We start from the raw sequence: 15,655 nt of genomic DNA, 5'->3' as shown, positions 1-15,655 counted from the left end.
CTCCTGATGCCGACTGATTTGCCGTGCACTCTCGTTGAAGCCACTGGGCCCCCTGAGGCTGCACACTCCTCCCTACTGCACAGATACATCTGCAATGTGACCGAGGTGCCACTCATTGCCAATGACACGTTCTGGGTTCAATTGACCTTGGGCACCCGTGGGTGCAGTGGTGACGGTCGTCCACAGGAGGTTCAGTAACCAAATGCAGTAAACCCCGGGATGGGTGGGGGGACTAACACGGAGTGTGAGCACAGGTGGTCGGGTTGTTAGCCTGTTGACATGCTCACTGGATATGATGCCTTTCACTCGTGTACTCTTCCTAAATCTTGTGCACAACCAGAGTAACATTAACGACCTGAGTATCTCAAAGATATCTCCATCACTCGGGAGTCAAGCGATGATTGGGACAGGCAAGAAAGTGGAGGTGAAGCCGAGATCAGATCGCCCACGGTCTTAATGAATGGAGGAGCAGGCTGGAGGGACCAAACGGCCTCCTTCTGTTCCTGCTTATCCATGGAGGGTGGGGTGAGGATCTGCCCATAGTTCAGTCAGGGTAACTGCGCACACAGGTTTGCCGCAGGGGCCATGCCCGTGTTTGGACCCATCCACTGGAGAAGCTGGAGAACCAGGGACGTCGCCGTTGGCTCTGGAATGACTTCCTTGTTTCAGGCAGTTTTTGACCCAGACCTTGTTCCTTTTGTTACTGTGGTTGAAATTGAGGAGGTAGGGGTGGGGGGAGAGTGAGAGCAGAGAAGGGTTCCTGGTAACCCTGTGACGAGATGTGCTGGGGGTGAGCCAGTGAGGTGAGTGTGGGTGCCCACCAATCTCTGTGTACCTCAGCAGGCTGAGGAGGCACCGTGCAGCGGCAGAGCCCCTGAGCTGGGCTCGGGCGGCTGGTTCCAGCGATGGGCTGCACCCCAGCCGGATTTGTGTGGTGGGACTCTAACCAACACAGAGTATGGTCTCCACGGCAGAGAACAGGGATAGAGAGAGTCTGATCAGGAGGAGTCAGCAAGGCTTTGTGCGTGGGAAGTCGTGCTTGACAAACCTTTTAGAGGTTCTTGAAGAGGTCACCAAAAAGGTGGATGAAGGTAGGGCAGCGGATGTTGTCCATTTGGACTTTAGCAAGACCTTCGACAAGGTCCCGCATGGTAGGCTGGTCTGGAAGGTTGGGTCCCATGGAATCAGGGAGAGCGAGTTCAGTGGATTCAAAATTGGTTTGAAGGTAGAAGCAGAGGGCAGTGGCTGAAGGTTGTTTCTATGAATGGAGGCTGGTGACCAGTGGTGTGCTGCAGGGGTCGGTGTTGGGACCCTTGTTATTCGTTATTTAGAGAAATGATTTGGATGGGAATGCACAAGGCTTGATCAGTAAGTTTGCGGATGACACAAAATTAGGAGGTGTTGATAGTGAAGAAGGTTATCGTAGGTTACAGGGGGATATCAGAATCAGGTTTTATTATCACTGACATATGACATGAAATGTGTTGTTTTGCGGCAGTGCAGTGCAAAGGCATAAAAATCTATAAATTACAAAATAAATAAATAGCGCAAAAAGAGGAATAATGAGGTAGTGTTTCTGGATTGTTCAGAAATCTGATGGCAGAGGGGAAGAAGCTGTTCCTGAATCGTTGAGTGTGGGTCTTCAGGCTCCTGTACCTCCTCTCTAATGGTAGTAACGAGAAGAGGGCACGTCCCGGATAATGAGGGTCCTTAGTGATGGATCCCACCTTCTTGAGGCACCGCTTCTTGAAGATGTCCTCGATGGTGGGGAGGGTTGTGCCCGTGATGGAGCTGGCTGAGTCTACAACCCTCTGCAGCCTCTTGTGATCCTGTGCATTGGAGCCTCCATACCAGGCTGTGATGCAACCAGTCAGAATGCTCTCCACCGTACATCTGTAGAAATCTGCAAGAGTCTTTGGTGACGTACCAAATCTCCTCAAACTCCTAATGAAGTAGAGCCGTTGGCATGCCTTCTTCATGACTGCATCAATCTGTTGGGCCCAGGATAGATCGGCTGAGACGTTAACGCCCAGGAACTTGAAGCTGCTCACCCTTTCCACCACTGACCCCTCAATGAGGACTGGTGTGTGTTCTCCCGACTTCCCCTTCCTGAAGTCCGCAATCAGTTCCTTGGTCTTGCTGACATTGAATGCGAGGTTGTTGTTGCGACACCCACTCAGTGTGGTGACGTGGTTAAACTGGAAAGAGTGCAGAAAAGATTTACGAGGATGTTGCCAGGATTAGAGAGCCTGAGTTACTGGAGACGCAAGAGGTTCTGCAGATGCTGGAATCTGGAGCAATACACAAAAAATGCTGGAGGAACTCAGCAGGTCAGGCAGCATCTGTGAAAGGATGTAAACAGTCGACGTTTCGGGCCGAGACCCTTCATCGGGACTGGAAAGGAAGAGGGCAGAAGCCAGAGTAAGAAGGTTAGGGGAGGGGGAGAGAAGAGTACATGCTGGCAGGTGACAGCCGAGTTCAGGTGAGAGGTGAGTCCAGGTGAGAAGGGGAAGGTGGGAGAAGTAAGAAGCTGAGAGGTGATAGCCTCCAGCACATTGTGTCTGATTACTGGAAGAGGTTGGCCAGGTGAGGTCTTTATTCCTTGGAAGGTAGGAGAATGAGTTGTGATCTTATAGAGGTTTATGTGGTCATGAGAGGCACAGATAAGGTGGATGGTAACATTTTTTTCCTCAAGGTAGAGGAGTCCAAAACTAGGGGGCAGAGGTTTAGGGTGAGAGGGGAAAGATTTAAAAGGGACCTGAGGGGCAACTTTTTCACGCAGAGTGTGGTGAGTATATGGAACGAGCTGCCAGAGGAAGTGGGTGAGGCAGGTACAACAGTGTCATTTAAGAAGCACTTGGATAGGTACATGGAGGGGTGGGGCTTGGAGGGATATGGGCCGAACGCAGGAAATTGGGACTAGCTGGATGGGCACCATGGTCGGCATGGACAGGTTGGGCCGAGGGGCCTGTATCCGTGTCCTATGACTATATAACAGAAGTGCAGGAGCGAAGGTCTGTGCATTCCAGGCAGAGCACCGGTTCTATCCAAATGTAGACCTAGGTTTCCAATATCAAACCCATTGAGCTGCTGAGGGTCACAGGGACAGAAGTTACAATGATGGTGCACTCTCTTCATCACATTAAAGATGTTTTACTCCCCACATCAGGAAGTTGTCACACTGCACTAAAGCAAATAACTTATAATTCCTGAGATTCAAAACTTATCTTGCAGCTTTTACAACAAATACAGGTAGCTGTGCATCCTTGCTGTTTAGACTCTCCCTTGTACACAGGCAGAATGCTCTGGGGCTACAGAGCCCCTACAACTCATGGGCTTGGAGATCTGCCCAGGTAGGAAATTAAAACCCGATCCAACCACAGCCAAATCGAACCCAGATTCTCCCGTACCTGATCAGAGCCAACGTCGCCATGAATACAGCATCCTCAAGCACACTATTAACATGCAGTGTACTGAGCAAATGAATCCAGACTTGGATAAAGTACAGAGCCATGCCTGTAAAGCACACCTGACCCAAACACAAACATTTAATGAGAATAGACACCCCATCCACCCTGACCCATTGGTGGGGCTTGGGTTGGAACAAGTGCCCAGTGGATACGAGGTCAATCCATTAACCACACAGACTGCAAGTTGCTTTTGAAGGCACAAGAGACTGCAGATGCTAGAGTCTGGAACAGAAACACAACACTGGAAGAACTCAGCTGGTCAGGAAGCATCGCAGAGGGGAAAAGTGTCAGTCAGTGTTTCGTGTCCTGATGCTGGGTCTCAGCCTGAGGTGTCACCTTCCACCCTTCACCTCCACCGATGCTGCCTGACCCGCTCCATTTCTCCACCATTCTGTTTCTGTACGTTGGTTTTTTTCTGCCCTTCAGGAATTTCAGGTGTTGACACCTCTTTAAATGTAAGAATCTACTTGTTTTAAAATAAATCCTTAAATAAGGAAACTAAGTCCAAAAGATAATGGCTCCTGATGGCTCAGCAACAGGCCCTTCAGCGCACCAATTCATGCCAACTATCAATGGGCAAATGCCCACTTACACCAACCCTGCACTAATCTCCCACATTCCGGTCAACTCCCCCCAGATTCTACCACTCACCTACAGGACAACTTTCTGCGATTAACCCCGCACATCTTTAGGATATCAGACAAAATCAGGGCACCCAGGGAAAACCACAGGGTGAAAGTCCACACAGACAGCACTGGAGCTCAGGATGGAACCAGGTCACCAGAGTTGTGAGGCAGCGGGTCTACTAGCTGTGGCACTCAAAGGAAAAGGCTCTCCTTGACCAGAGTAAATGAAAATCAAAAATCTGCAGCATGGACATCTGAAACAAAAGCAGGAAGTGCTGGAAATGCTCAGCAGGTCAGGCAGTATCTGTGGGGAGAGAAGCAGATTTAATGTTTCCGGTCAGAGCTGCTCTGACTCTAACCTGAAATGTTAATTCTGTTCCTCTTGCATCGATGCTGCCTGACCCGCTGGGTGTGTCAAGCATTTTCTGCTTCTACATAGAACATAGAACAGTACAGCACAGAACAGGCCCTTCGGCCCACAGTGTTGTGCTGACATAGCTATTCCCTCCTACCTACAGAATGCCCATATCCCTCTATTTTCCTCTCATTCATGTGCCCATCCAGGCATCCATCACTCTCTGAATAAAAACATACCCCTCACGTCTCTTCTGAACCTACCGCTTCTCACCTTAAATGCATGCCCCCTGGTATTGGATCGCTCAATAATGGGAAAAAGATTTCCTTTATCGGCTGTCATCATGACCTCGTGCACAGTGGGCTGCACTCAATGAGTAGTTTTGTTGTAATAAACAGGCCAGTACTGGTCCGGGCATGATTGCCAACTAAAACACTTCTTGTTGTATACATGTGATGCCAGCCGGTGGTGTGCTCCCCCTGAGTCCAGTGATCTCGCTTCTACCAGTGCTCTGTGATGCCAGACTCGGCTAAATGCTGCCTGGATATTAAGGGGGGGTGACCCACCGCACTCTGGATTTCAGCTGTGTGGTCCTTGTTGGGACCAGGGCTGTGGGAAGGTCAGGAGCTGAGTGAGTAGATGAGCTTGGTATCACTGCCAAGGACAGCTTGGATAGGTACGTGGAGCCGAACGCTGGAAATTGGGATGAGTTGGGTGTGCGTGGACTGGTTGGGCCGAAGGGCCTGGATCTGTGCTGTGTTGTCTGTGACATCTTCCTTCACCCTACTGATGCTCGAGGACTGGCTCATTAGGCAGTAATTAACCTGATGTTAGTGAAGCACGGGCAGTTTGTCGGGTAGATGCCAGTGTTGTAACTGTACTGGAGTGGTACAGCTCGTCTGGAGTTTAAATCCTCTGTCCTGCTGTTGTCTGATCTCTCAGCCCTTGCTGTTCCCAATGTCTGGCATTGCATGATATCACCTGGAGAGAACTGAGTGAAGTGAAAACCGCATCCTCTCTGACACCAGGGATTTCAGGCAGAACCTAAAGTGGCTCAAGTACTCAGTGCTGCGGCATGAGTGCAGTTGCAACTCGTTCACCCCTGTCTTCCGCATTACACACTGCCCTCCACCCACCTCCCATCATCGGGAATGGGGCAGCTTTCAGTAGGATGGTAGTGCCAGAGACGGTGGGTGTCCTCCGTGTTAAGACGTGACATTCTCTGTCCAAGAGCTGTGCAGCGGTCAAACCGACTGTTCTGATCAAGGGTCACAGAGCCAAAACATTGACTGTTTCTCCTTCCACAGATGTTGAGTGTTGGCAGCAGATTCTGTCTTGGTTCCATGCTACCACTACTCCCATGGACGGGTGCAGGACAGATGATTCGCCAGCTGAGGGAGGGCAGTAGCCTTCAATATGTGTCTTCACAAGGTCTGGGGTCATTGCTGAGGATGTTGTATATGCTGGATTCTTTTGGTTTGCATATGGCAAAGAGTTCCTTGATTAAAAATAAAAACAGAAAATGCTGGAAACACTCAGAAGAACAGGCAGCGTCTGTGGAGAGAGAAACAGGGTAAACATTTCAAGCTGAAGACCATTCACCAAAACAAAGGTCCCTGATCAGCCTGTGGGGAGAGGGCCTCCAATCTGGGCATGAAGATGACATTCCAGGGTGGATGGGTGTTTCTAAATCCAATGCTCTAGTTGAGGTCAGGTGTTCTGATTCATTTTTATTACTTCTGTGGTTTAGTACAACTGTGTTTCTGTATGTTGTGGGCCCCTGAGACATTAGTGATGTCTGGTGTCACCAGTTCGATGAACTTTTATAACTATCCCATCACCAGTGCCACATCAATCTTTTTATTCCAGATCTTTTAATTTAACAAATTTAAATTCCCCTCAGAGGGATTAAGCTCCTGTCTCCTGATTGTAGTCCTGACTAATGGATTAATCATGCAGTAATATATCACCAAACCACCATTGATTCTCTGGTTAGGTTTGAATTTGACAGATCAGTTGATAATATTAAACTGAGAGAAACAAGCTTGGAGCTGTGGTGTCTGCACCAGCCGGTGAAGGTCCCAACAGAGTCTCCGCTTCTTGATCTGTTTGGAGTGAATGGGAGTTGCAAACAACACGCCGATCTGGTTGTGGATCATGTGAATGCCTCATATTGCAGTTAGACATCCCAGAATGTCTGTGAAGGGTCCCACTTCACTCCCCACATAGGTGACCATTTCATCCCTTCGCCTCAGACTTTACAGTCATTCACCTCAGTTCATCGTGTGGACAGTGGATCCCAGATCTAAGTCCTCCTGGTACAGGTTATCCTTGACCAGCTATTTGTGTCTGTTCGAAGCTGAGCCCCAATGGTTTTAAATGTCAACATTTATCTCACCCTGCAAACCAGGTGTGTCAATTTGAACCGACCAGCAGTGTTCTAAAGATATCACATTTAGAAAATTCTAACAATAAACTGTCTATTAACTTCTAAATTAGGGCCTGAACATAAAACGGATTCTATTATGACATCTTCTCTGTTAATATCCCACCTTCGGTAGTATCTACAGGAGGCGCTGTCTCAGGACAGCAACATCCATCATCAAAGATCCCCACCATCCGGGCCGTGCCATCTTCTCGCAGCTCCCATCGGGCAGGAGGTACAGAAACCTGAAGTCCCACACCACCAGGTTCAGGAACAGCTACTTCCCTTCAACCATTCGGTTCTTGAACCAATCGCACAACCCTAATCACTGCATTTTAGCAACACTTTGATCACCTTGCATTAAAACTGCTTTTTTTGTCCTAACTGTACTTTCTTGTAAAAATTGTGTTTTATTTATGTTTGTTTAATGATGCTGTGTGCCTGTGATGCTGCTACAGGTAAGTTTTTCATTGCACCTGTGCACACATGGACTTGTGCAGATGACAATAAACTGAACTTTGACTTTGACTTTGAGTATACCTGTCTGGGAGGTGCAGTGCGATGTGAGTGATGTCATGTAGGATTCCAGGAGCTATTGTGAGATTGGCCAACACCAGAAGCTGAGCCATTGTGAGTGGGTCCTTGGGTGGTACAACAGAGCTCTCAGCTCCCTTTGTAGTCATTGCCAAGGTTATGGAGATAGATTTTTGTTGTGATTCAGTATGATGTGGCTTGCCTTTCATTTGGGTGGTGACCTAGTTTCTACTCTTCACAGGGAGCGTGTCTGACGTCAGGTGCCCAGACAGGATTCACGCCAACCTCGTCTAGACAGTACGCACGGCAGAAAGTAACTCGGGTAAACCTCAGGGACTTCATCTTCTACATGGAACAGGAGCGGGATGGCAGGCACTCGCTGACTCTGTACCGGGCACTGCTGAAGTAGAGGGCAGCGAGCAGAAGGTGCCACTGCACTGCTTCCCATCTCCAGGTGAACAGTAGTCACTGACTTTCTCCTTTTGCCTTTTCCTCAAACAAATCATTTGGTATCCAAATTTGTTCATGGCTGCCTCAGACCTCATCTTCCAATAACCTTTAGGTACTTCTATCTGGCCTGCAGCCATTATTTAAATTCTCCAGCACTGCCCATCTGTTTTTGTCGATTTGTTAGAAATTAAGAAAGAGCGACTGGGTAAACCTGCAGATACCGCGGAACAGGTCTGGAAGCATCTGAAGCACAGGACAGGAACACCTGAGTGCAGGTCTGGGGAACAGACAGGGTCCCCAGCAGTCGTTCTCCAACCTTCACTCTGTCGGTTACCCAAGACTGTGTTTGGAGTAGTTTTACATTCTAATTTTATTCTTTTTCTCGCTGCTACCAACGTTTTCTTGTAGTGGGAGCCACAGCTGGTTCACCTTCCGATCTTGGACTGATTTTCAATCGGTAGTTTTACGTTGTTACCCACTGCAGGAGTTAAATTCAGGTAAACTGCTCCCAAGTTCAAAAGCCTTTAGCAGTATTGAGAATCATACATTGAAGGGAAATTTATACTTTTTCTGGTTTACAACTTTATTTAATTTTTTTATATAACTAAACCTCTATGTTATGTGTCGGGAACATGGTGATGCTGATGAGACGTTTCAGCTGTGATGACATGTCGCTTGGGAATGGCCAACTCCTTGATCACCAGTGTCTGTTCCCTTTGTGTTGGGTGGTGGAGAATTGCATTGTTCAACATGTTTTAAAAGTTTTGCTTAAATTGGGAGGTGGAAGGAACAGTCAGGTACCTGGGCATCCAGTAACCTCACTCTCTCTAATGTGTTGCTGTCATATTTAAACCTGAAGCACAGGCAATGAAACTGTGAGGCATTGGTAAAGGTGAAGTTCACACAACTGCCTGTGTGGGCACTGATTCTCAGACTGATGACCTTTCAGGGTCCTGCAATTAACCTCTGTCTCTGTCCCTGCTCTTGTCTCTGGACTGGGGGTGAATGTGGACACTCTCTGTGTCCCCCATGGATGAAGTGCCTGAGAACACTGCAGCACCTTCGAGGAAAACATCTCCCAGCAAGAGGGTGCACCTGCACCCACTTCCAACACTGGGATCCATGGGCTGTAAGAGACTTCTCCAGCTGGGCATAGAATCGGGAAAAGCCTCCCTGCTGTCCTCAGGGAGAGGATTGAAGAGGGAGCTGCATTTCCCCAGGTCACCTGAGTGTTCCTGCAATTGCTTATCAGTTTCCTCACTCATTGCAGTTCATCCATTACCCACTTACCACCTGTATAAACTATCCTTTCTCCCTTGCATAACTCCACATTTCTGCAGCAGTCTTTACCTTGTCATTATTTAACCTTTCCCAGCATTGCTCCCCTTTCCCCATCATTATACCCCCCCCCTCCATGGGATTATCCCCCTTTCCCTGGTGTTATTCCACATTGAGAAAGGACCTGGTGACTTTTGTGAAATCTGCAGTCTTGAGCTCTGCACTTCAAGTGTGTGTGTGTGTGTGTGTGTGTGTGTGTGTGTGTGTGTGTGTGTGTGTGTGTGTGTGTGTGTGTGTAGGACAAATCAGGCAATTTCTCAGCTTAAGAATAGTTTTAATTTTTTTTTATGGTTCTTAAAGAACAAGCAGGTATATTTGCACTTCTCCTACAGTCTAGTCAATATTTTATTTAAGGTATTAAACGAGCAAGGACAACAATCATGTTGGAACTGGTTTTAGAAGGATGATAATTTGTACATAGTGTTTACAAAGACATGTTTACTACAATGCTGTTAGTTTTTGGTATTGTATATACAATTACCCTCGACCACACGTGCAGAGATATATTCTCAAACTTTGTACTTATTTTGTAAAGAAATAAAACACCTGTTTATTAAACATTTCATGTGGCTTTACCTTGTTCACTGTAAAAGAATGCTTAAAATAAAAATTCCACCCCTTCCTGAGTTACGTGTGAAGAGTAGCTTAGCAGGATCATTGGACCAGAGAGATGATGGGTGTGATGGACCAAATGGCCTGCAATACCAGCGGCAGGCTGGAGGGTGTGATCACAGAGCCTCAACCTCACTTCCGATCACACATCCATCTTTGAACCAGTTCCCTTCCTAACCATCTCTATCCTCAGCAGGAGCATTTCACTGCAGATTTACATTGGGTCCTTTGCAGCCACAACCTGATATTGTTCAGCGCAAACATCTCGGACCCAGGGCAAGAGTCTCCAGATGTTCTCATCACTGCCGTGTGTAAAGTCAGTACTTTGAGTTGTAAGGCACAAGATAGCAGCCAAGGGAGAAGGTAACTTAAAGAAGGACTTATACTTTGACCTGGATCTTCCATAAGCCAATATTGAAGTGTGGTCATCGCATTAATGTAGGGAAATGCAGCAATTGATTTGTGCACATTAAGGTTCCACAGACATAAGTCAATAGTAGTGGCCCATTCCATTGGTTTTAGTCGAAGGATAACTATTTGCCATGACACAAGGAGAATTCTAGCCCTGGTTCAATGAGCAGTCATAGACTACAGACTGTCATAGAACGTGGTAGACAATGAGCAGTCATAAACTATGGGCTGTTGTAGACTATGAGCAATCAGAGATGATGGGCTGTGCTGTGGAATATTATGGACTGGAGTGTGTAGATTGTGATGCAAACCACTAACCTCACTCAGGCAAGAGTGGTGACCGAGTCAAAACATTTTGCCCAGAGCTGATTCTGACATTCAGTCCATCGCACCTGTTTTGCCAACAGTACGATCACAGCTGATCTTTTACCTGAGCTCCATTTTCCTGCACTAACTCCGCATCCCTGGTTCTCTTAATATCCAAACAACTACTGATGTCTCTAATGAATGTACTGAGTCACTGAGCCTCCACATCCCCCCAGAGCAGAGAATTCCAAAGGTTCACCACTCTATGGATGAAGACATTTCTTCTCATCTCAGTTCTGAATGGCCCACCACTTATTCTGAGACTGCGACCCCCCTTGTTCGAGACACTTCAGCCAGGGGAAACATCCCCATGGATGTTAAAAATTTGAGCTGACATCTTGGGCTATTTGAGGTGGGTTTGTTTATTTTGGGATATTTGCGGTAAATCTGTTTACTTAATCATTAAAAGCTGCTAAGTAATTTGAGAACAGTTTAATCTCAACTATTGTCATCCTTAATGAGGATTTTGTTTGGATAAAAATGATCATTTCTGTCCTTTTTATTGATTCAAAGGTAAAATTCATGTGAGTGTAAGAAGCTACAAATACCTGAAAGATAATATAAAGTGAATGAATGTAAAAATTCCGGACATTGAATGCAACAGTCTCTGGGACCAAGCAATATCCCCATCCCGAAGCCCTGCACCCAAAACTAGCTGTGCTTTCAGCCAAGCTGTTTCAGTACAGTTACAATACTGGCATCTGCCTAGCAATGGAGAAAATTGCCCGGGTAAGACTTGTACATAGATCCAGTCTGACTACGTTCCATTCAATAAGTCTACACTCAATGAGTTGCAAAGTGATGAAAGGTGTTATTAAGCAGCACTTCCTCACTGATGACCTCCTCACCAATGCCCAGGACCATGACTACATCCTGACTATAGCCTTGGTCCACACAAACATCAGAAGTGGGAATGGACTGATAGGTGGCAAGTTACAAATGTACAACAAAAGTGCCAGGTAGTGTCCATCTGCAACAACATCTCCAACCATCTGCCTGTCATTCAATGACATCACCGTCGCCAAGTAGCCATCATCAACATCCTGGGAGTCAAGCACTTAACTGAACCAAACACATAAATACCATGGCTGAAAGAGCAGGTCAGAGGCCGGGTATCCCGTGGGGGGGTGACTCACCTCCTGACACTCCAAAGCCCTTCCACCATCTGCAAGGCAGAAGACAGGGACATGATGGAATTTTCACCACTCACCTGATGAGCTCCAATCTTCAAGAAACTCATCCAGCTCAAAGTAGTTGATTTGATTAGTACTCCATCCACCATCTTAAACATTCACTCGCTCCATCATAGTGACTGCAGTTGGTACCATTTACAAAATGTCCTGTAATTTCTCATCCAGAGTACTTCAACACACTTCCAGACCCTCATCCTCACCAGCCAAGAGGGACAAAGGCAGCAGGGGAACACCACCACCTGCAGGTTCCCCTCACCATCCTGAGTTGGAAATATGTCACTGACCTTTCATTGTCCAAATCCTGAGATGAGGTTCGAGGGGGCAGAGATGGTAATTGTAACGATTTAGAGGTAAGTAGCCCAATGGTAGGTCAGCCGTGATATTATTGAGTGGGTTGGCACGTCTGAGGTGCTGAGTGGACAAAAGCGTCAGTGGTGGGGAAATTGTCAGAGTCCATTACTACAGTTGCAATCGCAGACACTTGGAATTGAGTGACAGGATAGCTGAAAGTTAACATGGCTTTGTGTACGCTTGACAAATGTACCGGAGCTTTTTTAAGATGTAGTGAGCAGATGAGGGCGAACCAGTGGATGTGGTATATTTGGACATTCAGAAGGCTTTTGACAAGGTTCCACATAAGAGATTTAACGTGTGGAAGTGAAGCATGTGTGATTGGGGATAAGATGCTGACGTGGACAGAGTTGGATTGTTCAGTAGATCAATGATCAATCTGAAACATAAGCTGTTTCTCCCCATACAGATGCTAAGTAACTTGTTGAGTATTACTGGAATATTTTTCTGTTTTGAATTAAAAATGAGCACAATGCTTTACAATTCATTAAAAGAAAAGATTTTAAGTCCTCCAAGTAAGGAGCTAAAGTTAATGGGAAATACAGGTACAGCAAAATAATTTTACGGTGATGATAATGGAAGGAATGTCAAAGCACAAATGGGTCCATAAAGGAGAAATTGGCTAAAATGTTCTAGGTGATCAGGTTATGGTAAATGGACTAAATTAGTTCCACACATTAGTTTTCACAGTCGACAATAAACATACTGTAGTTCTACTGAATGGATGAACTAATACAAAGCACATGAAACTATTTGCTAAGAACCTGTTATGCAGAAATTGGAACAAGGCAAACCCCACAGTTCCCGAGCCAGACTGGATATATCCGAGAATACTGAAAGATTGGAAATGCTTGAGAATTTCAGTGATGGAGGGAAGAGCGATCTTAATTACAGTTGGCTTTTCATCTTTCCTGGTGGAAGCTGGTCTTCTATAGATTAACGTGTAAAGGACAGAATGAACAGCCCACATTTCTACAGTGTCTTTCATGTTATCCTAAAGAGCTCTCTAGACAGTGACAACATCTTCCATGTGTAGTCACTGTTATAATGTAGAAAACAGCAATCGAATTGCGCACAGCAAGTGCCTACAAATACCAGAGTAATAACAAGTGAATAATGTTTTAGTGATATTTGATGCAGATACATGTTGTCCCGAACATGAGGAGAACTCCCTGCTCTTCGTGGCACACTACAGAATAAACACTCAATCACAAGCCCCATTGATTAGACACTTGGAAATCATGAGTACAAAAAAAGCATAGACAAGTTACAGTTAAACATCTTCGTTTATTTATAATAAAAAAAATCAACTGCTTTCTTTTCAGCAAGTAATGAATTGTACTTTAATTTTAGCTGCTTTAGTCTCATGGGTCTGGGACCAGCCTCGGACGAGTGAGATGAAGGATGGTCAAGGTGAGGAAGTGAAGAGGGGACAGGAGATTCCATACGGGAGGTCTATGATGGGAAGAATGAAACATTGGGTGGGTCTCTATAATAAAAACCTCTGACCAGTGGGGTGCTCACTAAAATCACATTGTCAGGCATAGTGGAGAGTCCCAAGAAATCATCTTTAAAGTAGGACAAGGTTTGTATAACAGGGACTGATGGTCCCAGCACTGACTGTGTGTAGTGGGGACCAGTTGTCCCAGCACAGAGTGTCTGTAAGTAGACTACGTTGTGTCAACACTCTGAGTTTAGACTGTTTACATCGACGCCCTGTGTTGGCGAGATGCTCTGTGCCCAGAGATGGTCTGTGCCCAGCATGGGTGAGATATCCGTGCCCAGTGTTGAACAGATGCTCTGTGCCCAGTGCTGGTGAGATGCTTTGTGCCCAGTGTTGGGGAGATGTCTGTGCCCAGTGTTGGGGAGATAGTGAAATGGTCTGTGCCCACTGTTGGTGAGATGGTCTGTGCCCTGTTGGGATTGGAGCAGCAGTGCTTGGCTGGAGAATAGGACGGGACAGAAGAATACTTTACAAGTTACAGAAGTTCTGGATCATCGCAGTGTGATCCTCTCATTGGCCTAAGGTTGGATTCCTTCCATGGTTATAACCAATGCCCCTTCTCGTCTGCTTCTGCTCCTGGCTCATGCCATCCTGGAACGATGACTGGTGGCATCAGATGTCCATACATGCATGGTGGGCGGGAGTGCAGCTGATCCAATCCATCGATAAATATCATCATCAAGAGATCTTCCTCTTTGACAGATGCCTGCTCTCGAGTCCAGCAACTAAAACGAAACAGGTAGACTGTTGGGGGTGGGTGGGGGTTGTTAGAAACAAAACATAAAAAAGCCTGGAAGGCCGGGCTGGGGGTCAGTGCTCACACTAATCCAGGGGCTCCTGTTTTATTCTGAATGTTGTTGGTGTGAGCTGTAACTGCTTGTCCTGACGATACAGCACATATTCACTGAACTGTGAAGAATCCACACCACCACCGCAGGACGCCACCACACGAAATCCCTTGTGCAACAACCGTTCCAGTACCTGTAGGGGGTGCAACAAGTGAATCTGTCAGCGAGCACCTTCCTAGAACTGCAAAGCACCAAAGGAAGCCAATCCACCTCGTGTGCCTTTGAAAACAATGTCTTTCAGTCTGCCTCCTATGCTCATTCGTGCTGGCCTTCAATTATTTAACCCTTTTTAGTTTCAGTAGAATGTGTCAACACTGGTCCAGTCAGTGCATTTCAAATCATAATTTGCTGCTTAAGAAAGTTTTCCTCTTCTCCCCCTTTTGCTAATCATCTTTTAACTGTTGCTGAACCTCTGCTGGTTAAAGCAAGGTTCTCCCAACTTATTCCATCAACACCCCTCTTAATTTTGAATATCTTCATCTATGTAGGAAGAGTTTAAACTAGATTGGCAGTGGGGTGAGACTCTGTGCAGGAGCAAGTCATGGGATAAAGCAGTTGCCAGTGAGACCAAGTTTAGTACTCAGGATGGCCAGGGGCACTGTAAAGGCAGGGAAAGAAACACCCAGTTTATTATTTCAATGCACGAGGTTTAACAGGTAAGGTGGACAAACTCAAAGTGTGGATTGGCTCTGAGGACTGGGATGCTATAGCCATAACGGAAACATGGCTAAGAGAAGGGCAGGACTGGCAGCTCGATGTTCCAGGATACAGATGCTACAGGCGTGACAGAGTTGCAGGTAAGCGAGGAGGGGGGTGTTGCCTTTTTGATAGGGAACGAGATACAACAGGTAACTGAAGTGGGAAAGGATAGGAGAGGTCCACAGATTAGGGTCATAAACTGGAGCAGAGATAACTTTGGGGGAATTAGGCAGGATCCAGCAGGGGTCAATTGGGTGAGCCTGAAGGGAAAGGAACAAACGGCAAGTGGGAGGCTTTTAAGCATGTGATATCAACATGTTACCGTTAGGGTGAAGGGTAAACCTGGCAAGTTTAGGGAACCTTGGCTGACAAGAGATATTGAGGCTCTAGTCAAGAAAAAGGAAGTAAGCATTGGGTTTAGGAGGTTGGGGGATGACTAAATCCCTTGATGACTATAAAAAGATTAAGAATAC

The 15,655-nt window shown here is 46.5% G+C and overlaps 2 protein-coding genes across 2 annotated transcripts in view; one reads left to right on the top strand and one right to left on the bottom strand.

Annotated features, from left to right (window-relative positions):
- Window positions 1–7,896, top strand: part of LOC127577453 (transcription initiation factor TFIID subunit 4-like) — a 282,848-nt gene extending 274,952 nt beyond the window's left edge. Inside the window, exon 15 of the mRNA XM_052028677.1 lies at window positions 7,652–7,896. Within this exon, the coding sequence (XP_051884637.1) occupies window positions 7,652–7,819 (168 nt within the window). The 3' untranslated portion in view covers window positions 7,820–7,896. The remainder of the gene's footprint in view (window positions 1–7,651) is intronic.
- A 5,540-nt stretch (window positions 7,897–13,436) lies between these two features.
- The window catches only part of LOC127577291 (BTB/POZ domain-containing protein kctd15), a 47,259-nt gene continuing 45,040 nt past the window's right edge, over window positions 13,437–15,655 (bottom strand). Inside the window, exon 6 of the mRNA XM_052028369.1 lies at window positions 13,437–14,616. Coding sequence (XP_051884329.1) covers window positions 14,458–14,616 — 159 coding nt within the window. The 3' untranslated portion in view covers window positions 13,437–14,457. The remainder of the gene's footprint in view (window positions 14,617–15,655) is intronic.

Source organism: Pristis pectinata, chromosome 13 (assembly GCF_009764475.1).
Source record: "Pristis pectinata isolate sPriPec2 chromosome 13, sPriPec2.1.pri, whole genome shotgun sequence".
NCBI classification, from domain to species: domain Eukaryota; kingdom Metazoa; phylum Chordata; class Chondrichthyes; order Rhinopristiformes; family Pristidae; genus Pristis; species Pristis pectinata.
Note: the sequence above shows the minus strand (reverse complement) of the source record. Positions and strands in the feature narration are given on the sequence as shown.